A 25,358-nucleotide genomic window follows, 5' to 3' on the forward strand; every position below is an offset into this window, starting at 1 on the left:
TATTCTGAACACTACTGTAACTAAGAAGGTGGAACTTTGAGATGGTTCCCTGCATCCTGGTGAAAGAAACACACTGAAACACGCTGAGCTTTGAGCTCTGCAGTATTGGCTCGGTCATTAGTAATACAGAGTGACTTCACATAACTTTGATATCAAGTTTACTGTGCAATAGATGAATTACTGAGAAGTTAAAGAAGATGCAACTTACCAGCACTTCGTCGCAGATAGAGTTCAGTTCCCCCTCAACACTTTGACGGTATTCTTCAACCCTTTTTTTCTTTTTCTCGTCAGTAGACTTCTGCTCGATGCTGGACAAAACTCGCCAAGAGGAGCGTCGGGCACCCACCACATTCTTGTAGGCCACCGACAGGAGATTGCGTTCTTCATTAGTGAGTGGCCTACCATTCTCCGCCACTTCCTTCATGTATTTAGTCATGTCTTCATAGCGCTCGGCCTGCTCTGCCAGCTTGGCAATCTCTATTCTTTCACAATTAGTACTGTAACAGCTCATGACTGCTCACAGCTGGAAAGGAGAAAAACAACAAAAAGATAAAGGTTACTGAGAAGTACACACAAAAAAAGAAACAGCGCTGACATACTTCTAGAAAAGAAAAAGAAAAACAAAAAATGCATTGCTTCATCAACACCCTGACAGCCAAATTTGTGGTCCCAGTGTTTACAGTGCTTGACATCCATTTTTTTGCATGCATGAAACTATGAAAAAAGATGATCCCATTTTGCCAGCGTGACCATGAAGGCTTTGAGAGGAAGCAACACTGGTTTAGCAATCACTGGCGTGGACGTGGGATTTTAAAGTAGTAAGCATGTTTAACAGCTTATTGACTGTGGCTGGACAAATTAAAGAATCATAAGACAAAGGTGACGATGGCAACCACATACTTAATGACCGTAATTGTGGAACTTTGAAATGTCAAAGCATATAGAGGCCCTATGAAGCAAGAAGATGACTGCTGTATACTGTTTAAATTAATAATAATAATTTTAAAAAAATCTGCAGGATGCGGTTGCAATGTTTGCACTTATCATTTGTTACTTAGTTTATTCAGGCTTGCTTAGACTTCTTGGATTTCTTTCGAACATTTTGCACCAATCTGAGCCCAACCAGGGGGAAAAAAAAAAAAAAAAAAAAAAAATTGCTGACTGTAAATTTCTTCAAAATAAGGCAAATAATAGATGTAACTATATGCAGTAGGGAAAATTCTAAACAGTTTACAAAACTAAAAGTAAGTGCCTTCGGCTGCTTCCTTGTTTTTCCACTTGGGGTCACCACAGTAGATCTGAGGTGGATCTGCATGGTGAACTGGCACAAGTTTTATGCCAGATGCCATTCCTGACACAACGCCACATAACATGGAGGAAAGTGGCAGGGGTGAGGTTTGAACCTTCCGCACAAACCAAGTACACACTGGATTCACCAACCACACCTGTTAAACAGTTTACAAAAATAAAAATCAAAACCAGGAATCCCCATAACCAAACATAAAAAGCTGTTTTTAAATAATTTGCAAGCATAAAGAAAAAAAAAGCATACCCATTTATAAAGCATAGTTTCTGAATAAAGTGTAGCTACTGTTTATAGTATCAAGTCAGTTTGTAAATATTTAAATATGACGGTAGCACATACCTGCCTTGTCAGAGGCAAAGCTTCCACATTTTGTCAGTTAGGGTCAGATAAAAAAAAAAAAAAAAAAAAAAAAAAAAAAAAACAAAACAAAACAAAAAAAACCATACTTGTAGAAAAAAAAAAAATTGCAGCTAAAATGAGTATTTTCCCCACACAGTGTGAAGTCTGCAAGTATTAGAGTATTTTTTTTTTTTTGCCCGAATACACCACAAAGGGAGGGGATAATCATTTTTCAAGATGATAATGCATCTTGCCATAGAGCACAAACTGTGAAAACATTCCTTGCAAAAAGACACATATGGTCAATGTCATGGCCTGCAAATGAGTCCGGATCTTAATCCAATTGAAAATCTTTGGTGGAAGTTGAAGAAAATGGTCCATGACAAGGCTCCAACCTGCAAAGCTGATCTGGCAACAGCAATCAGTGAAAGCTGGAGCCAGATTGATGAGGAGTACCGTTTGTCACTCAATAAGTCCATGCCTCAGAGACTGCAAGCTGTTATAAAAGCCAGAGGTGGTGGAACAAAATACTAGTGATGTGTTGGAGCGTTCTTTTGTTTTTCATGATTCCATAATTTATTCCTCAGAATTGAGTGATTCCATATTTTTTTCCCCTCTGCTTGGTCTAAAAAAGTAACCGTTACTGACTGCCACAATTTTTTTTTCCTGATTTCTTAAAGCCAGAAAGTTGCCACTTGAAATGACTTTAGTTGTGTGTCATGTCTGTGATCTGCTTTTTTTTCTATAAAAATAAACAACTGAATGAACATCCTCCGAGGCCGGTGATTCCATAATTTTTGCCAGGGGTTGTAGAAAACCTGTAAAGCCTGCTTTTAGTACACAAAAAATTCACAAAAGGTATCGATAAGGAATCGGATCCATAAATATAAACGCAACACTTTTGGTTTTGCTCCCATTTTGTATGAGATGAACTCAAAGATCTAAAACTTTTTCCACATACACAATATCACCATTTCCCTCAAATATTGTTCATAAACCAGTCTAAATCTGTGATAGTGAGCACTTCTCCTTTGCTGAGATAATCCATCCCACCTCACAGGTGTGCCATATCAAGATGCTGATTAGACACCATGATTAGTGCACAGGTGTGCCTTAGACTGCCCACAATACACCCCTGGCAAAAATTATGGAATCACCGGCCTCGGAGGATGTTCATTCAGTTGTTTAATTTTGTAGAAAAAAAAGCAGATCACAGACATGACACAAAACTAAAGTCATTTCAAATGGCAACTTTCTGGCTTTAAGAAACACTATAAGAAATCAAGAAATAAAGATTGTGGCAGTCAGTAACGGTTACTTTTTTAGACCAAGCAGAGGAAAAAAATATGGAATCACTCAATTCTGAGGAAAAAATTATGGAATCACCCTGTAAATTTTCATCCCCAAAACTAACACCTGCATCATATCAGATCTGCTCGTTAGTCTGCATCTAAAATGGAGTGAACACACCTTGGAGAGCTGTTGCACCAAGTGGACTGACATGAATCATGGCTCCAACACGAGAGATGTCAATTGAAACAAAGGAGAGGATTATCAAACTCTTAAAAGAGGGTAAATCATCACGCAATGTTGCAAAAGATGTTGGTTGTTCACAGTCAGCTGTGTCTAAACCGATGACCAAATACAAACATGGGAAGGTTGTTAAAGGCAAACATACTGGTAGACCAAGAAAGACATCAAAGCGTCAAGACAGAAAACTTAAAGCAATAGGTCTCAAAATCGAAAAATGTACAACAAAACAAATGAGGAACGAATGGGAGGAAACTGGAGTCGTCTGTGACCGAACTGTAAGAAACCGCCTAAAGGAAATGGGATTTACATACAGAAAAGCTAAACGAAAGGCATCATTAACACCTAAACAGAAAAAAAACAAGGTTACAATGGGCTAAGGAAAAGCAATTGTGGACTGTGGATGACTGGATGAAAGTCATTCAGTGATGAATCTCAAATCTGCATTGGGCAAGGTGATGATGCTGGAACTTTTGTTTGGTGCCTTTCCAATGAGAATTATAAAGATGACTGCCTGAAGAGAACATGTAAATTTCCACAGTCATTGATGATATGGGGCTGCATGTCAGGTAAAGGCACTGGGGAGACGGCTGTCATTACATCATCAATAAATGCACAAGTTTATGTTGATATTTTGGACAATTGAAAGGATGTTTGGGGATGATGAAATCATTTTTCAAGATGATAATGCATCTTGCCATAGAGCAAAAACTGCAAAAACATTCCTTGCAAAAAGACACATAGGGTCAATGTCATGGCATAGGGTCAATGTCAATGAGCAGATCTGATTTGATGCAGGTGTTAATTTGGGGGATGAAAATTTACAGGGTGATTCCATAATTGTTTCCTCAGAATTGAGTGATTCCATATTTTTTTCCTCTGCTTGGTCTAAAAGGTAACCGTTACTGACTGCCACAATCTTTTTTTCTTGATTTCTTATAGTGTTTCTTAAAGCCAGAAAGTTGCCATTTGAAATGACTTTAGTTTTGTGTCATGTCTGTGATCTGCTTTTTTTCTACAAAATTAAACAACTGAATGAACATCCTCTGAGGCCTGTGATTCCATAATTTTTGCCAGGGGTTGTAAAAGGCCACTCTGAAAGGTGCAGTTTTATCACACAGCACAATGCCACGGATGTCGCAAGATTTGAGGGAGCGTGCAATTGGCATGCTGACAGTAGGAATGTCAACCAGAGCTGTTGCTCGTGTATTGAATGTTCGTTCATTTCTCTACCATAAGCCGTCTCCAAAGGTGTTTCAGAGAATTTGGCAGTACATCCAACCAGCCTCACAACCGCAGACCACGTGTAACCACACCAGCCTAGGACCTCCACATCCAGCATGTTCACCTGCAAGATTGTCTGAGACCAGCCACTCGGACAGCTGCTGAAACAATCGGTTTGCATAACCAAAGAATTTCTGCACAAACTGTCAGAAAACGTCTCAGGGAAGCTCATCTGCATGCTAGTCGTCCTCATCGGGGTCTCGACCTGACTCCAGTTCGTCGTTGTAACCGACTTGAGTGGGCAAATGCTCACATTCGCTGGCGTTTGGCACGTTGGAGAGGTGTTCTCTTCACGGATGAATCCCGGTTCACACTGTTCAGGGCAGATGGCAGACAGCGTGTGTGGCGTCGTGTGGGTGAGTGGTTTTCTGATGTCAATGTTGTGGATCGAGTGGCCCATGGTGGCGGTGGGGTTATGGTATGGGCAGGCGTCTGTTATGGATGAAGAACACAGGTGCATTTTATTGATGGCATTTTGAATGCACAGAGATACCGTGACGAGATCCTGAGGCCCATTGTTGTGCCATACATCCAAGAACATCACCTCATGTTGCAGCAGGATAATGCACGGCCCCAAGTTGCAAGGATCTGTACACAATTCTTGGAAGCTGAAAATGTCCCAGTTCTTGCATGGCCGGCATACTCACCGGACATGTCACCTATTGAGCATGTTTGGGATGGTCTGGACCGGCGTATACGACAGCGCGTACCAGTTCCTGCCAATATCCAGCAACTTCGCACAGCCATTGAAGAGGAGTGGACCAACATTCCACAGGCCACAATTGGCAACCTGATCAACTCTATGCGAGATGTGTTGCACTGCATGAGGCAAATGGTGGTCACACCAGATACTGACTGGTATCCCCCCCAATAAAACAAAACTGCACCTTTCAGAGTGGCCTTTTATTGTGGACAGTCTAAGGCACACCTGTGCACTAATCATGGTGTCTAATCAGCATCTTGATATGGCACACCTGTGAGGTGGGATGGATTATCTCAGCAAAGGAGAAGTGCTCACTATCACAGATTTAGACTGGTTTGTGAACAATATTTGAGGAAAATGGTGATATTGTGTATGTGGAAAAAGGTTTAGATCTTTAAGTTCATCTCATACAAAATGGGAGCAAAACCAAAAAAGTGTTGCGTTTATATTTTTGTTGAGTGTATAAATAAGCCTTCTGATCCCCTCTGCAAGTCATTTATGGAAATTGTGGATGCATTAGAATTTCGGCAATGCATTCGGGACTTGACGCACATTAGTGGAAATACCCTGGCTTTGGTCCTGTACGTGGTATTGCTGTCACTAATACTGACATCATGCCTCTTACATCAGTGGTCTCTGATCACTCACTTATTAAGTTTACAGTTTCACTGCCGTGTTTAGTGGAACAACAACCTTATATATCACTATGGCGATGCATCAACTCCTCAACTAAGACTGAATCAAGACTGCCTGATGTCTTAGCTTCACATTTGGCAAATACCCAATCAGTAGACAGACTTGTGGATAGTTTAAACTCAGTGCTCAAAGCTACACAACATGATTGTGCCACCTGTGTTAAAACCACGCTCCCCCAAAACACAGTCACCATGGTTCAATGATTACCTGCGTGACCTCAAGCATAACGCTAGAGGTCTAGAACGGAAATGGCGTCATTCAAAATTAGAAGTATACCACCTTACGTGGCATGATGCTATCTTAGACTGTAAGCATGCACTGCTGGCTACAAAGCAGACCTACTACTCTGATTTGATCAACAAAAACAAGCATAACTCAAAGTTCTTGTTCGACATGGTGGCAACACTTATTCATGGACAACCACCTGTAGTTCGCTCTCCTTTTACAGCACAAGATTTCCTAGATTTTCTGGACTTCGAAAAGAAAATTGAAAACATTAGGTTAAACCTATCCCAGCATGCCTTAACCCAGCCACTACACCCTGCTATTGAAGTGGGCGTCATTACTGAAGTATTACCTAGATTTTGACAGTATCTCACTAGGCATGCTGACAAAACTCGTAACGTCAACAAAAAGCACAACGTGTTTATTTGATCCTAAACCAACAAAACTGTTTAAGGACCCGTGGCCCACTCTTGGGCCGATTGTGCTGGAAATTATTAATCTTTCTTTAACTTCTGGATCTGTTCCCAAATGTTTCAAACCTGCAGTGATTAAACCATTACTTAAGAAACCTAATCTTGACCCTAGTGTACTGAAAAACTATCGGCCGATATCAAATCTATCATTTTGCTCTAAAATTCTGGAAAAAGTGGTGTCACAGCAGCTCTCTCTCTGAGACAGCTCTCACTAAAGTGGTGAATGATGTTCTGCTTACAATGGATTCAGACACCACTACGGTTCTGATGCTGTTAGATCTCAGTGCTGCATTTGATACCATGGATCATCATATTCTACTTGATAGGCTGGAAAATCATTTTGGGATTACTGGGAGTGCCTGTGCATGGCTGACGCCATACTTGACCAGTCATTCTCACTGTGTTTTGTACAGTAACACAACCTCTAACTTTAGTGACATGAAATTTGAGGTTCCACAGGGGTCCGTTTTAGACCCCCTGTTTTTCTCTTTATATCGCACCCCTTGGGCACATATTGCGGCATTTTGGGATTACCATTCACTGCTATGTTGATGATACTCAGTTATACATGCCAATAACTGCTGGTAATCTCATCCACATAAAATCCTTAGAAGATTGTCTCGCATCAGTGAGAAGTTGGATGTCTAGAAACTTCCTACTTTTAAACCCTGATAAGACTGAAATGATGGTTCTTGGTCCAGTGAGACATCGACATCAATTTGGCCAGTTAACGCTTAGCCTAGGCTACATTGTCCTTTGACCTCCATATTAAAAATATTACGAGGACTGCTTTCTTCCACCTGCAAAATATTGCAAAGATTCATCCCATCCTGTCTATGGCTGATGCCGAGACCCAAATCCATGCGTTTATCTCTTCCAGATTGGACTACTACAATGTTCTATTTCCTGGTTTACTGCAGTCCAGCATTAGGGCTGTCCAACTGGTTCAAAATGCTGCAGCCAGACTTTTGACATGAAGCAGAAAGTTCTACCACATTACATTAATGGGTATGAAGTCTTCTGAAACAAAGAAAGCGCACTTCAAACTGTCAAGTAAAACTTCTTTGTCTTCTGTAGTATTTTGATTTGTTCTAATCCGGTAAATGCACCAAATGGGTGCTGTGTTGCTGGCTGTACAGTCAATAAAATACAAAATTAGGGCCTAAAGCAACTGACAATGTTGTTCTGCTATGCACAAAGTAACACTGTCACCAGTTTTGAAAACGCATGCACACTGAGAAACTCAAAACTGGCTTATTCACATTTAATCTGTAAAATGCTCTCACTCGTAAAACAAATTTGGGCTGCAACTAACGATTATTTTAGTAATAAATTAATTTTTTGTTTTTTTGGGTTTTTTTTTAACTTACATGTGAGTTTTGCCATTATTTCTTGAAGTGAGTTATTAAAAGGACTTTATCACGCAACAATCAACGTTTGACCTTGTAATAACGTTATGATGTTATATTCTCGTCAAAAACATACCTCGAATAATGTTTTGTTTTATTTTGAGAGATTTCCATCAGGTTTCATCCGATTACACAATGTAACAAATTTTTATTTTTGTTTTGTTCCTGGGTACACAGTGTGTTTTCATAACCTGTTATGCCTTAAATAAATAGAAAATAGCTGTTATTCCACAGAAACTTTGCTTCTGTGATCAGGACAATATTTTGAAATTTGTCTGTTTTCAAGAATATTCTTGATTCGCTTTCAATACTACTGAGTAGTCTTCTAGAATATTCTCGAACTGCTAGAACTGTCCAGAATTTTCTAGAAGTTTCCAGAATTATCTAGAAATTTCAAGAAACTTTTAGCACTTTCTAGAACATAAAAAAAAAAAAAAAAAATTCAAAGTTTGTGCTGAATGTAGTCATTTTTCCATAGGCTTTAGACATAAGCAGTTGAAATATAACACTTAGAAGCCAGGAACAAAAATTGTGTTACATAGTGTTATGAGCATTTTTAGATGCCTACAGAAACTATCTCAACCACTGACAACATATTACAGCAAGAGTCCACAAAAGTATTTTAAAGGCCTGAGAAAAGTGTAATATGTGATCTTTAAGAAGTTATTTTCATGAAAAAAGAGACACGTGCAATTTACTGCATTTTATTTTTTTCTTGTGTAAAAACAAGTGGTTTGACCGAAACAAATTGTCATTAAACTTAACCAGTTGTACATAATTCTCGTTTTACATTACTTAGTCCACATTTCATTTTACCTTATGTTTATATTAGTTGTGCATATACTCTGAATAATTTACCGTTAAATTTCACTATCTTTTATTTGGCTAAAATTACTCGGAAAGCACCGTTTTGGAGTTGTACTCAAATCTCGTAATGGAAATTACAATGACAATAAAGGCGATTCTGATTCTTCTGATTATTATTATTATTAATATATAAATAAAATAAATAAATTACAATTCGTAATACATTTGACTCTTTTACGACAACAAACACTAAGCCATTATTATTATACAGAAAACATGCACACAAACTGTGCTGAGATGCGAACAGCTTAATGCTAACTTTATCACTGGAAACGCCATAGACGGGAGGTTCCAAGATGGCGGACGGGTTAGTAGCATAGATTTCTAGCTCGCTCAAGTCGGTAAAATTAATCCACTCAAACTGATTAATTTAACATATAACCTCCATAAATTTTGAGATGAGTGGTATTCGAAACCGGGGAAGCGCTAAAACCTCAAAGAAAACTCAAGAGCCGTTTTTGAAAGAAGGCGCCTCCGACGAGAGTGAACGAGTGAGTGAAACAACGGAGAAAATGGAGCACGTCGAAACTCTGAAAGCTGGACTCGCCGGCATCAGCAATGATATACGGTCCCTCAAACAGGAGCTTCATAATGAGCTTATAACATTCAAAGAGGAACTCAAAGGTGAGATGAAGCAAGAAATAACTTCATTAAGACAAGACAGAGTGAAAGCTGACAGAAAATCATACAGAGCTACAGGAGCAGAAGATGAACATAACCGAGGCGCAAGCTCGCATAACTGAGCTGGAGGAGCATCACACGGAGATTAGCAACTTGCTAACGAAGCTAACAAAGCAGGCACATCAGATGCAGGATAAACTAACGGACCTTGAAACGAGATCTCGACGGAATAATGTCCGGATTTTCGGACTGCCCGAGGACACAGAGGGAAGCTCCATTACAGTCTACTTGGACCAACTTCTTAAAAAAGAGTTGGAACTACCCGAAGATACCGACCTACATATACAACGAGCGCACAGAGTGTCCACATCAAAAACGGGTCCTGGCAGAGCTCCAAGAGCAGTCGTGCTTAATTTTCTCAAGTTTGAGACTAAGGAGATGATCCTGCAAAAAGTCTGGCAGAAGAAGGGAATACAGGTGGGCAACAAGAAAATTCAATTTGACCATGATTACCCCACTGAAATCGTCCAAAAACGCAAATCATATCTGGGCATCAAAAAAATACTGAAAGAAAACGGGATTCATTTTCAGACCCCATTCACCAAAATAAGAATTCACTGGAACAGTGGTGTTAAGAGCTATGACTGCGCAGGAGATGCAGTGCAGGATATGAGAGCAAAGGGACTAATTGTGGAGATGCTGGACGTGGATGTGGGACAAGTGGAGGAGACAACTCAAAGGAATCCGGGATGGCAGCGAGTGAGACAGAGCAGGATGAGCCAAAATACGGCAGCACAACGAGCGAAGGAGAAGTTGCAGGAGTATCAAAGGAGATCTGATAATTAACATCTTCCCTTTGTAAAAAGTTAATGACTTTAAATAACATTGACTAAGATAAGATATGACCCATAGATGGACAAAAATAATACAAGAAGGCTTCAGATACTGCGATTTATTATAAGATACTACCGACTGGGTGAGGCATACTGATGTTGGACTTGTCTAGACTAGGCTTGAAGAGCTATGGGTCTAGGGATGGGCCCTCACAGGAGAGGATTTCCCATCCACCCACCAACAGGGACTTGGGGGATGAAGAACCCCTGAGTGGAAGTTCTATGTTGTATTTTTTATTTTCAGTTTTGTTTGAGTTAATGTTCATGTTACTTTTGGGCTGCTTGAGGAAATACATAAGCATAATAGTGAAGAAATATGGTGTGCAATGATCTGAAAATATTGTCAAATGTAAATGGTCTAAATACACCTAAAAAGAGGGGATTAGTCATAACAAAGTTGAAAAAAGAGAAAGCACAAGTCATATTCTTGCAAGAAACACATCTGTCTCAGACAGAACATGAAAAAATTTGGATATAGGAATTCATATTACAGTACATATAAACAAGGACGTAGAAGGGGGGTTGCAACACTAATCCCAAACTCAACTATATTTGTCTGTGAAAAGGAAATCAAAGATAAAGAGGGAAGATATGTATTAGTGAAGGGAAAATTAGAGAATGAACCTGTAATGCTGATAAATGTTTACGCACCTCCAGAAAGTAGTACACACTTCTTTAAATCCCTGTTTAATGTTATTGCCACAGAAACAGAAGGTACTTTAATCTGTGGGGGGGATTTTAACATAATCATGAATCATAGCTTAGATACAACAATCTTAAAGGGAAAAAAAAAAAACAGACATCAAAATTTGTAAAGATATCTTTAGAAGAAATGGGAATGATAGACATATGGAGGAGTCTTAATCCTTTGGAAAATGATTTCACACATTATTCAGCAACACATAATGTCCATTCCAGAATAGATTACTTATTTATTAATAAGTGAGATAGACATAGAGTGACCGAGTGCAGGATTGGGGGTGCTGACATATCGGATCATAATATCTTATTTCTAAAAATAAATTTGAATGCCAGGAAAAGAGAGACAATTTGGAGAATGAATGTAGGAATACTTAATAACAAAAGACTGGTGGAAGATTTTAAAGAAGACATCAAACAATATATAGAGGAAAATAACAACGGGGAGGTGGAACCACACATTATATGGGATGCTTTGAAGGCGGTTGTTCGAGGAAAGATAATAGCTAGAGCCACACTATTCAAGAAGATCAGAAGAGAAACATACTCAAAATACTCACTAACGCTGAGAGAATTAGAGCAGCAATTCCAGAAAACGAACAATCAAATCAAAGATATCAAAATGAAGATAACTGAATTATTATTAGATGAATATGGTAAGAAAAATATATATTTGAAGCAAAGTTATTATGAGATTGGGTACAGAGCGACTAAACTCTTAGCAAAACGTATTTGAAAACAGCAAGCAGTGAATACTATACAAAGAGACCCACATACCAATGAACTAATACACGATCCAAAGGGCATAGAGAGGATATTTAAGGAGTTCTATAAAAATATTATACACACAACCACCAGCAGCAAACGAGGAGGAAGTAAGACACTTTTTAGAACAATTAGATTTACCATCAATTGGTTTAAGACAAAATGACAGACTAACAGCAGACATTACAAAAGAAGAGATTATTCAAGAGATCAATTCCTTGAAAAATAAATCTCCAGGAAGTGACGGTTACCCTGCAGAATGGTACAAAGTCTTTAAGGAAGAGTTGGTACCAATACTCCAAACTTCTTTTAACTGGACTCTTAAAGAAAACACCACTAACATGGGCAGAAGCAATTATTTCAATTATTTTAAAACCAGGTAAAGATAAAGATAGATGTGAAAGTTATAGACCGATCTCAACACTAAATACCGATTACAAAATATATACATCCATCATCTCCAGAAGAATAAATACATTTATAGCAGAATTAATAGACGAGGACCAAACGGGGTTCATATCAGGACGTCAAACACATGATAATATTCGTAGAACTCTACAAGTAATGGGTCAAGCTCAAAAAGAGAAACGAAGCTCTGTGCTGGTTAGTATCGACGCAGAAAAGGCATTCGATTGTGTTAATTGGAAATTCCTCTATTTAGTATTAGAACGATTTGGTTTCCATAACAAATCTATACAATTGATTAAAACATTGTATCAAAAACCCTCAGCTAGAATACAAATTAATGGAAATTTGATTGATAAAATACTGTTAGAAAGATCAACCAGACAGAGATGCTGTTTATCACAGATTCTTTTTGCAATTTTTATAGAACCTTTGGCTCAAGCAGTTCGACAAAATAAAGAAATTAAAGGTATCACAGTTAAGAATGTAGAGCATAAAATTGGGCTTTTTGCCGATGACATAATAGCTTACCTCGGGCAGCCGGACACGGCGTTCCCAAATCTGATGACGCTAATAGAACAGTATGGACATTTCTCAGGATATAAAATCAATGTATCTAAAACTCAGATTCTAGCACTCAACTATCACCCATCGAGAGTGATCCAGAAATCATAAATTAAACTGGAACTTGAAAACAATCAAATATCTGGGTATTATGATTACGAAAAACTTTTCTGAGCTATATACTGCAAATTATAAAACTTTAAAACAAGAAATACAGAAAGATATAACAAGATGGTCCACCTTACCATTAGATTTAAATTCAAGAGTAGATATAGTTAAACTAAATATATTACCTAGATTCTTATATGTGTTCCAATCCCTGCCAATAGATGTTCCCCAGAGCCAGTTCATAGAGTGGGATAGAATGATCTCTAGATTTGTTTGGGGAGGCAAAAAAACCTAGAGTCAGGTATAAAACTCTCCAGCTACCTAAAGAAAAAGGGGGAATGGGTCTTCCAAAATTGAGAGACTACTTCAACGCTGCTCAATTGAGACCTATATATTGTTGGTGCAAGTCTGAATTTAGAGCAAAATGGAAAGATATAGAAAAAGAAATAAACCAGATTCCAATTCAAAATATGGTTGGTGATAACCACTTATTTAAAGAACTTAAAACTAGTATGGATCCAATCACAATACACACATTAGATCTGTGGTTTAAATTACTAAAAAAAAAAAAAAAGATCCAGAATGACGTAAAAATATTAAAATGGGTAGCATATGATAGCGATTTCAACCCAGCAAAATATGATCAAAGGTTTATACAATGGAAAGAAAAGGGAGTAACAGCCTGGTTTGTGTTAGAAAATAAAGGGGAGATGGTGAGTTTTGAAAATCTTAGAAGACAATTTGACGTAGATTCACACGAACTCTTTAGATATTTTCAAGTGAGGGACTACTATAAAAAGGAGATCAAGTTGGATCCTTCCAGGAAATTGAATATCATCCGGATCATAGCTAAAGAATATCAGGGGAGTAACATAATTTCATCATTGTATCGAGGTCTGAATACCAACAACAACCATTCAACTGAATATATTAAGATAAAATGGGAGGAAGAACTTAATGTGGAAATTTTAGATGAGGACTGGCACAAAATGTGGAAGATGCATCACTCATCCACTAATTCACAAATCTGGAGAGAATTTGCATGTAAGAATCTGATCCGTTTTTTTATTACTCCAAAAATGAAAAGTAAACAGCTACACATACGACACAATTGTTGGTGAGGATGTGGATCTTTTAATGTGAATCATTCTCACATTTTTTGGAAATGTCCAAAGATAACTGTATTTTGGGAAATGATGTATAAGGAGCTGCAACGGATACTGGGTTATGAGGTACCAAATACCTGTTTAGTGCTTTACCTATGTAAATTCTCAAACAAGACTGTTGCCACTGATGATGAATATTTGATCAAAATATTGTTGGTGGCAGACAAGAAAGCTATTACTAGGAACTGGGGAAAGGACATACCACCAACAAAAGATCAATGGATAACAATTGTGGAAGAAATTTTTGATGGAAAAACTGACACACGTGCTGAGGCTACAAGAACAACTGGACAGGAAGTGGAGAAAATGGACCCTTTATAAATCTCTAAACAATGACACTGGACCAGAATAATGAACCTGAAATCACAAACTTACAAGACTAAGAATATGATGTACTCATCAGGCAGCCTACTGTTCAATTTATATGAACAGTATAAATTGCTGCTCCCCTCCACAGCATGTCTTTTTCCTGGTTCTCTCCCTCAGCCCCAACCAGTCCCAGCAGAAGACTGCCCCTCCCTGAGCCTGGTTCTGCTGGAGGTTTCTTCCTGTTAAAAGGGAGTTTTTCCTTCCCACTGTAGCCAAGTGCTTGCTCACAGGGGGTCGTTTTGACCGTTGGGGTTTTACATCATTATTGTATGGCCTTGCCTTACAATATAAAGCGCCTTGGGGCAACTGTTTGTTGTGATTTGGCGCTATATAAAAAAAATTGATTGATTGATTGATTGATATGTTTTGGAATTTGTATTTGTCTGTTGTCGCAATAATTTGTTAATAAAAATTTAAGTGAAAAAAAAAAAACGCCACAGACACGCTAACACGTTAGCATAGGTCCCGTTTTTAAGTTATAAAATACATCTATCAACTGTTTTAGAAGACCATAACAGGTCGGTTTAATATAAAAAAGGTAAATATTACTCACAGACATATGCTCTTTAGGGTTTTAGCGGGGGGAAATTAAGATAAAGCGACAAACCATCGAAGCAGAGTCGGATCATTGCTTCATTGGTTCAAAGCAAAGCCACGCCTCGCTCTACTTGGGGAGTGTCTGCCAATGTTCCCACGAAGACAGAGAGGAGAAGGACCGTGGCTCATAGCAAGCAGTAAATAGAGCGGAGAGGAGTGAAAATTCACACAGTCCCTTCCTCCGCAGTCCACGCTGACATTGCTGCTGTTTTGATTAGAGCAGAATGGGATGTTGCTTTGACAGTGAGACTATCATATTTCGGCCCCAAAACACGCATGACACCACGTGCGCACGCATATGTGTGGTTAAATTTTCCAAATGACGGAAATCCGTCGTGGTGACGCAGGACTACTTTGCAGGACTACTTTGTGTCCCTAGGGTGAATAAGAAGTCTACAGGTCATAGAGCTTTCTCTTATCGTGCCCCTGTTGTGTGGAATGATCTCCCTGCGTCAATTAAACAGTCAGATTCTGTGGAGACTTTCAAGTCCAGACTTAAGATGCACTTATTTTCCCTTTCGTATGGCTAGCATACTGGTATAGTTTTGTTTCACGGTTTTTACTCTTAATTCATTTTATTAGGAAACAGAGCGTGCTGCGGCCTCAACTTTACCTAAATTCTGAGTCTTTTAGTGAAGCTTAGGGCTAGTGGCCAGCGATCACCTTAGTATTTTCTGTTTTTCTTGTTTAATGCTGGCTAATGATACTGTATTTCTTGTCTTTCTGATGCCTGATTCTGTTTTTTTTTTCCTCTCTGTTTAAGCAGTGCAGCTCCATCCAGAGATGGGAGTTGTATTTGTGCTGGAGACCCTCCTGTCCTGTGCACCAACAGCATTTCTTGTATATTCATTTTGTGAATTGTTCTGTAATTTATGTTTGTAGCATGGCCCAAGCAGAGGGTCACCCCTTTGTGTCTGGTCTGCTTGAGGTTTCTTCCTCAGAGGGAGCTTTTCCTTACCACTGCTGCTCTGGGGTTTAGTAAGGTTAGACCTTACGTGTGTGAAGCACCTTGAGGCAACTCTGTTGTGATTAGGCGCTATATAAATGAAAAAAAAAAAAAAGAAGAAAGAAAGATAGATAAACTGTTGTTCCACATGATCACATTTGCCTTTGATAATGTATGAGCCAGATGGTTAAACATGTTTACTTTCTGGCGTCTGTTTCACTTCACCATTTGCGTCCTTCACGGTGTTATGGAGCTGCATCATCTCGGTGATAGGCTGCATTAATGTGGCATCGTCATGACACGTGACGCAACTTGAAGCAGGCTCGGTGTGAAAGGGGCTTAACATCACATGTTATGAAGTCACTTGAAAGGCTCATTCTGATTCATCTCCAGTCGTGGAACCATCAATGGACTCCCTGCAGTTTGCTTATCAGCCTAACGGGGGAGTGAAGGATGCCATCATCTTCATGCTGAACAGAGCTTACTCTCACCTAGAGGAAGCAGGCAGCACTGTGACAGTCATGTTCTTTGACTTCTCCAGTGTGTTCAACACCATCCAGCCTGACTTGCTCAGCGACAGGCTACGGGACATAAAAGTGGAAGCTCCACTGATAGCCTGGATTACCAACTACCTCATGGGCCGCCCACAGTATGTGAGGTTCAAGACATTACATCTGACACCATCAGGAGCAGCACGGGTGCACCACAGGGAACAGTCCTGTCTCTTTCTGTTCACACTCTACACCTCAGACTTCAGGTTCTGCTCACAGTCCTGCCACCTATAGAAGTTTTCGGATGACTCGTCATTGTGGGCTGCATCAGCAGTAACCAGGAGGCTGAGTACAGGAGTGTGGTGGACAGGTTTGTGGTGTGGACTAAACCACCTGCAGCTCAACGTATCTAAGACGAAGAAGCTGGTGATGGACTTCAGAAAATAAAAGACCCATCTGAACCCAGTTACCATTAGTGGAACTGAAGTGGACATTGTGGATTATCACAATTACCTGGGTGTCCGCATAGAAAACAAACTGGACTGGACTGTAAACACAGATGCTGTGTATAAGAAAGGTCAGAGGCAACTGTACTTCCTCAGGAGGCTCAGATCTTTCAATGTCTGCAGAAATATGTTGCAGACGTTTTATCATTCGGTGGTGTCCAACGCCATCCTCTACACTGTATTGTGCTGGGACAGCAGGCTGAAGGCAGCTGACATGAACAAACTCAACAAGCTCATCGGGAGAGCTGGTTTAGTCCTGGGGTGGAGCTGGAGTCTGTGATGGAGGTGTCGAAGAGGAGGATGTTGAGAAAACTGCTCACCATCCATGACAACACCTCCATTAGGGTTATGACTACAAAACCTTTTTCAAAACTTTCATTTTCCTGATGTTGCATTTGATGAACTTTTACCCATACATCACTTTTTTGAAGTTTATTTCATTTGATCATGAAAAAACCTCCCGCACCTAGCACCACATCACTTTTAAAAATACATCAAATCAATTTTATTTATATAGCACCAAATCACAACAAACAGTTGCCCCAAGACGCTTTATATTGTAAGGCAAAGCCATACAATAATTACGGAAAAACCCCAACAGTCAAAAGACATGCTGTGGAGGGGAGCAGAGATCAATCACTAATCATTAAATGCAGAGTGGTGCATACAGAGCAAAAAGAGAAAGAAACACTCAGTGCATCATGGGAACCCCCCAGCAGTCTAAGTCTATAGCAGCATAACTAAGGGATGGTTCAGGGTCACCCGATCCAGCCCTAACTATAAGCTTTAGCAAAAAGGAAAGTTTTAAGCCTAATCTTAAAAGTAGAGAGGGTGTCTGTCTCCCTGATCCGAATTAGGAGCTGGTGCCAGAGGAGCCTGAAAGCTGAAGGCTCTGCCTCCCATTCTACTCTTACAAACCCTAGGAACTACAAGTAAGCCTGCAGTCTGAGAGCGAAGTGCTCTATTGGGGTGATATGGTACTATGAGGTCCCTAAGATAAGATGGGACCTGATTATTCAAAACCTTATAAGTAAGAAGAAGAATTTTAAATTCTATTCTAGAATTAACAGGAAGCCAATGAAGAGAGGCCAATATGGGTGAGATATGCTCTCTCCTTCTAGTCCCTGTCAGCAATCTAGCTGCAGCATTTTGAATTAACTGAAGGCTTTTCAGGGAACTTTTAGGACAACCTGATAATAATGAATTACAATAGTCCAGCCTAGAGGAAATAAATGCATGAATTAGTTTTTCAGCATCACTCAGACAAGACCTTTCTAATTTTAGAGATATTGCGCAAATGCAAAAAAGCAGTCCTACATATTTGTTTAATATGCGCATTGAATGACATATCCTGATCAAAAATGACTCCAAGATTTCTCACAGTATTACGAGAGGTCAGGGTAATGCCATCCAGAGTAAGGATCTGGTTAGACACCATGTTTCTAAGATTTGTGGGGCCAAGTACAATAACTTCAATTTTATCTGAGTTTAAAAGCAGGAAATTAGAGGTCATCCATGTCTTTATGTCTGTAAGACAATCCTGTAGTTTAGCTAATCGGTGTGTGTCCTCTGGCTTCATGGATAGATAAAGCTGGGTATCATCTGCGTAACAATGAAAATTTAAGCAATGCTGTCTAATAATACTGCCTAAGGGAAGCATGTATAAAGTGAATAAAATTGGTCCTAGCACAGAACCTTGTGCAACTCCATAATTAACCTTAGTCTGTGAAGAAGATTCCCCATTTACATGAACAAATTGTAATCTATTAGATAAATATGATTCAAACCACCGCAGCGCAGTGCCTTTAATACCTATGACATGCTCTAATCTCTCTAATAAACTTTTATGGTCAACAGTATCAAAAGCAGCACTGAGGTCCAACAGAACAAGCACAGAGATGAGTCCACTGTCTGAGGCCATAAGAAGATCATTTGTAACCTTCACTAATGCTGTTTCTGTACTATGATGAATTCTAAAACCTGACAAACTCTTCAAATAGACCATTCCTCTGTAGATGATCAGTTAGCTGTTTTACAACTACCCTTTCAAGAATTTTTGAGAGAAAAGGAAGGTTGGAGATTGGCCTATAATTAGCTAAGATAGCTGGGTCAAGTGATGGCTTTTTAAGTAATGGTTTAATTACTGCCACCTTAAAAGCCTGTGGTACATAGCCAACTAACAAAGATAGATTGATCATATTTAAGATCGAAGCATTAAATAATTTAAGGCTCTCTTTTTCAGAGGAGCTACAGCATCCAAAGTTGTCCTCAATGAGGATATAAAACTACTGACGAGATAATTTATCTCACAGAGTTTAGGTAGCTACTCTGCACTGTGTTGGTATATGGCATTGCAGAACATAAAGAAGGAATCATATCCTTAAACCTAGTTACAGCGCTTTCTGAAAGACTTCTACTGTAATGAAACTTATTCCCCACTGCTGGGTAGTCCATCAGAGTAAATGTAAATGTTATTAAGAAATGATCAGACAGAAGGGGGTTTTCAGGGAATACTGTTAAGTCTTCAAGTTCCATACCATAAGTCAGAACAAGATCTAAGGTATGATTAAAGTGGTGGGTGGACTCATTTACATTTTGAGCAAAGCCAATCGAGTCTAACAATAGATTAAATGCAGTGTTGAGGCTGTCATTCTCAGCATCAGTGTGGATGTTAAACTCGCCCACTATAATTATCTGAGCTAAGCACTAAGTTAGACAAAAGGTCCGAAAATTCACAGAGAAACTCACAGTAACGACCAGGTGGACGATAGATAACAAATAAAACTGGTTTTTGGGACTTCCAATTTGGATGGACAAGACTAAGAGACAAGCTTTCAAATGAATTAAAGCTCTGTCTGGGTTTTTGATTAATTAATAAGCTGGAGTGGAAGATTGCTGCTAATCCTCCGCCTCGGCCCGTGCTACGAGCGTTCTGGCAGTTAGTGTGACTCGGGGGTGTTGACTCATTTAAACTAACATATTCATCCTGCTGTAACCAGGTTTCTGTAAGGCAGAATAAATCAATATGTTGATCAATTATTATATCATTTACTATATCATTTACTAACAGGGACTTAGAAGAGAGAGATCTAATGTTTAATAGACCACATTTAACTGTTTTAGTCTGTGGTGCAGTTGAAGGTGCTATATTATTTTTTCTTTTTGAATTTTTATGCTTAAATAGATTTTTGCTTGTTATTGGTGGTCTGGGAGCAGGCACCGTCTCTACGGGGATGGGGTAATGAGGGGATGGCAGGGGGAGAGAAGCTGCAGAGAGGTGTGTAAGACTATAACTCTGCTTCCTGGTCCCAACCCTGGATAGTCACGGTTTGGAGGGTTTAATAAAATTGGCCAGATTTCTAGAGATGAGAGCTGCTCCATCCAAAGTGGGATGGATGCCGTCTCTCCTAACAAGACCAGGTTTTCCCCAGAAGCTTTACATGAGTTTACACAATACTATTTAAAAATAACGTAACAAGAAAAGAATTAGCAAGTATCAAGAAATAACAAGAAAATATATACAAATAAATATTGCTAAAATATATTAAACAATAATTAAAAGAAATAAAAAATAAAGGTAAAATAGATAAAATTGATAGATAAAATATAACAGTATTCAGATGATCATCTCTGACACAACAGCAGTCAATACTGGTCGCAAAAATGGTGTTGGAGGCAGGCTTCAGAGAACATTTTGAGACAAGGGATTCGATGAACCTCAATACATCGGCTGCCAGCACCACATTCTTGAGCTTGTTCTGCGACATGTGTTGGACTTCTTTTTTCCTATGCGGTCACGGTCATCTAACATTAACTACGACTTTATTGATGAGATTTTGGAACAGTATGATGATTTGCAAAATGCACACATGGGCACAGAAGTGATACCAGAGTATGAGAACCTTGGCTGGAGAGATGATTTTAAATTCCATTTTGAGCTTTGTGAAGCATACAAGTTTTACAAAATGGAGGAAAAATGGCCTCACTTCAAATGGCACAAGCTGCCATTCCTTCACAGTGCCAGGTGGAACTCATGAGGAATTTTTGCACATATTGCATTTTTCCTTCTTCCAAAGTGGCGAGAACAGCTGAGGGTAACTTGTGATTTCATTGCAACTACATGGTCGCAGGCCTGGTTTTCTAACCAACACTATTAAGAGATGGATTATGAAGTCCTGCTGTTAGCAATATCCAAACTTAAGTGTCCGAAAGCTGTGAAATGCTTCTCTACTTACTGGAAAAAGGAAGCATCAGTGCTTGATGTGCCTCGCTCCAACATAGTAGCTGAGAGAGCTGTAAAGTTGATGGAGGAGGTTCGTTCTACTTACAAATACCTTAACAGCAAATTTATTAACACTAATACACAAATCTGAAACACTATTAAAAATACTACAAATGCTACATGTACTCATTTTCATGTATTCCTTGTGTATTGTATGTAAAAGTGACATGTTATAATAAAGAGTGTTTGAGCTGCGAGGTGTTTTAATGTGAAATATGAAACTGTCTTAGGTGCGGGAGGTTTTTTCAAGGTCTAGCAAAACCAAAGTCATTTTTGTGAGTTTTAGTTAAAAGTTCATCATTTATAACCCCAGGCTAATAAATCTGAGATTTGTCATAACCCTAACCTCCATTCCAATTCGTGCCACACTGATGTCCTGTCAGAGCACTTAAGCCAAAGACCGAGGCCACCGAGGTGCTCCAGAGAATGCCACAGGAGGTCCTTCCTACCTGTGGCAATCAGACTGTATAACTCCTCCCCCTTCTGTGGGATGAATACATAACGATTAGAGTTTTTCAGTTACTCAGAGCTATGTGCAATACTGTCAACAACTTGTGCAAGTGTCTTCAGTCATTTTGCATAAAATGTACTCACTGTTCTCACTGTTAAAAAAAAAAAAAAGCAACAATCTTTACTGTTTACCATTTCAGTACTCTGGCAAAACAATTTCCTTTGGGATTAATAACGTTCTTCTTATTCTTATTGTATGAAGTAAAAAGAAAATCTCAATGTTCATGTACTGGTAACATTTGGTGGAAGAGCCTGCCCAGATGGCCTTCAACACAAACCTCAAAAGAAGCTTCTCCCATATTCCAAGGGAGGCCAGAGACATGGATGCAGAGTGGACCACATTCAAGGCCTCTATTCCTGTGGCAGCTAGCTGCTTTGAGCTGTGGCCAGAGGGCTGCTGGCACTTGTTGTGGCAGGAACCTAAGAACCTGCTGATGGACACCTGCAGTGAAGGAAGCCATCAGGTTGAAGGAGGCCATTTGTGTCTGGCTGGCACAGAGGTTTCCAGAGTCAGCAGACTTGAACTGGTAGGCCAGAAGGACTGCAGCCTCAGTGGTGGTTGAGGCAAAAATTCAGGTGTGGGAGGAGTTTGGAGAGGCCAAGGAGAATGACTGTCAGTCTCAAAGCAGTTCTGGCAAACTGTCAGGTGACTCAGAAAAGAGAGGCAGGCTGGTCCAGGCTGTGTTTAGCAAGGAGAGCTGCTAAACTGGACTTAGGGTACCATCAGGCAGTGGAAAAGAGCACTGAGAATCTCTTCAACCCTGCTGACATGCCCTTTGTCATGCTTTGAGTAGGCAGGGATGGAAGATTCAGGCAGAACTGGTGCCATCACCCTAACAGAAGTCACAGATATAGTCAAAATATTTTTTATTTAATTTGCCTTGCTTGGTGTGGCACATCTTGTAATTTAACTACTGCAAATGCGCACATTATGATGATGCTGAAATGACGCACCATGATTACCTACTCTAAAAGAAGGCTGGGGTTTCTCTGGCTGTGACTGGAGAAATGTGTATTGTGCTACTTCTGTCTGCATTACCATACAGCTTCAAAGACTAAGTCCTAGTTTATTGGAATTGCTCTATCTAGTCAATAATGACTGATTTGCTTTCTGGAGAAGCCAAATTGAATGTTTTAATATTAGTGTACAAGAAATTACTTGACCAGCAGCTGTCAGGATGATGATCTGCTAAAGTAACGCCTAACGCGCACAGCCGGAACAAGAACAAGAATGTCAGGACGGTTCAAGTATTAGCGCTTTAGCAAAGCCTTAAATTAATGCTTTGACAGTATATTACATTTAATGGTGCACAGTTTCAGCTCGTCTTTAGCTAATAGCACCATATGCCATTTTTTTTTTCTTTGGCCAGCTTTCATTTTATTACCAATGAATCTTGCCAGTGAGTGTGATAATCTTGCATCACAGATAGCCATCCCCGACTCCACTGTATGTGCTAGCAAGGCTCTACAAAACCCTGCCTGATACGCCTGAGCTCGGCAAATGTAGAGCACCTTCAGGTTTATGTCAGGATTTGTGTAACCATTTCTAAGGCCGGGTTCACACGGCAGGATAATTAGGCCGATATCGGACCCGATCTTCCCCTTCCGACAATCTTATGCCACGTTCACACCGGGCGCGATCAGACGCTACAAATTCGCGGGGGTCGTGTGGTTGATGGACGCGCCTCCTTCGCCCGGTGTGTCGCTCTGCTTTTGCTGCGAAAATTCGCCCCGGTGCGTCATCAAATAGGAGGAGCTTCCATTCCGCTCGCCGGCTCCGGTTGTCAGTCAAGTTAACATGACGGACCTTGATCACACGGAGCGAGTTGTTGTGGAAAGCTCCCAATACAGGGAGTATCATTATTTGCTGCAGGAGCTGTGTCTGGATGACGGCCGCTTTCAGCGGTCCTTCCACCTCTGAGGGACCCAGTTTGAGGACCTCCTGTCCCGTTCACGCGCGCACGTAAACAAAAAAAAAAAAAGAAACTCTGCTGCCTGCTGCGGGGCTGCTCTCGCTCTTCCCCAAAAAAACTCTGTCATAATTGTGTTTAGAAACCAGTCACCATTTGTTGTATTATACATCTGTGTAGTTAATAAGTAAAATAATCTCCATGGGCGATTTGCTCGCATGCGCACGTAAAATAGTAAGAAAAAGAAACTCCGCTCCCGCTGCTGCTCGCTCCAAAAACTCTGTCATAATTGTGAAATAAAGGACAAAAGAGACATAAGTCCTGCTCACAGGCTGCTACCAGATACAGGACATGTTCACATCTTCAAACTCCAGACATCTCCACGTCACTACATATTCAGTCCCTGATTGGTCATCGTGGCGCGATGAGACGAAAAAGTTCAGATTTTTCAACTTGGGGAGGAGGGCAACTCGACGTGATATGACGCAATATCGCGCCACAAACACACCAATCGCTCAAAATCGCTTCACTCGCGTCGCTTCATTCACATCCATCGCGTCACGCTGCGTGACTTGGCGCCAAAACGCGTCGTTCCATAGGGATTACATGGCAACCTGTCACTCATGTCGCGCCCGGTGTGAACGCAGCATAAAGGACGCCCCGACAATTGTGATGACGCTAAAGATAATCTTATCAGATATTCCTGCCGTGTGTGGTGTGTTCAGAGCGCTCTTATCTGCTCGGAAGGGCGTCAGGAGCTCTCCGATCGCAAACCGGGGATATTCAACATGTTGGATTATTTTGGCCCGATATCGCTGTGTGTGTGGTGTCCTCTGACCAAAACGAGCACACAGCCTGCTGAATGTGATGTGCAGCCAATCAGAAAGTGAGGTGACAGACGCATGGAGCGGAAAATAAAATCAAAACAGCTGTTCTGACTGACCAGAAAGTACAGTGGTCGCGCTGTCTCCACTCCTTTAAAGAACGCCTTTTCTTTTTCTATCGTTTTTTTTCCCTCTGTTTTAAATAGTCCACAAATTACCTCAGTTTGTTTAGAGAATTTGCGAGATTTCCTGTCTGAGCTGCGAAAGTCTGTGCGTGAAATCTGTTTGTGTGTGGTGTTGTTGTCCTTACCATGTGGCTGAACACCACACACTGTATGACCAAACCTGTTAGAGCTATGATTTTTTTATCTTCACGTGTGTGGTCTCTCAGGTTTTGGAAACCTAAAGATAATTTTAAAATCCTGTCGTGTGAACCAGGCTTAAGTTGACAGTCCATACCCCCCCCCCCAACACACACACACACACCGTCAACGGCTTATCCAAGATTTCGGTCGCGGGAGGCTGGAGCCTAACCCAGCAGTCATGGGGCATAAGGCGGGGTACACCCTGTACAGGACATCACTCTGTCGCAGGGCCACATACAGACAAAGAAACACATTCACACCCACACACACCTACGGACAATTTAAAGTTTCCAATCCACCTAACCTGCAGGACTTTGGATGTGGGAGGACACGCAAACATGAGAACATGCAAACTCCACATAGAAAGGCCACAGGTGGAAATCAATCCCATGACCTTCTCTCTGTGAGGCAACAGTACTAACCACTAAGCCACCATGCTGACACTCCATATTCAATGTCAGCTAATGTTCATTGTTATGAACAGGACTGAACCATTGAGGTGATC

General features: G+C 40.2%; 1 protein-coding gene across 1 annotated transcript in view; it reads right to left on the bottom strand.

The window, feature by feature from the left end:
* LOC117513631 (14-3-3 protein beta/alpha-like) overlaps nt 1-25,358 on the bottom strand; it is a 74,033-nt gene that overhangs the window by 37,483 nt on the left and 11,192 nt on the right. The window contains exon 3 of the mRNA XM_034173858.1: nt 209-523. Within this exon, the coding sequence (XP_034029749.1) occupies nt 209-511 (303 nt within the window). The 5' untranslated portion in view covers nt 512-523. The remainder of the gene's footprint in view (nt 1-208; nt 524-25,358) is intronic.

Source organism: Thalassophryne amazonica, chromosome 7 (genome assembly GCF_902500255.1).
Source record: "Thalassophryne amazonica chromosome 7, fThaAma1.1, whole genome shotgun sequence".
NCBI lineage: Eukaryota > Metazoa > Chordata > Actinopteri > Batrachoidiformes > Batrachoididae > Thalassophryne > Thalassophryne amazonica.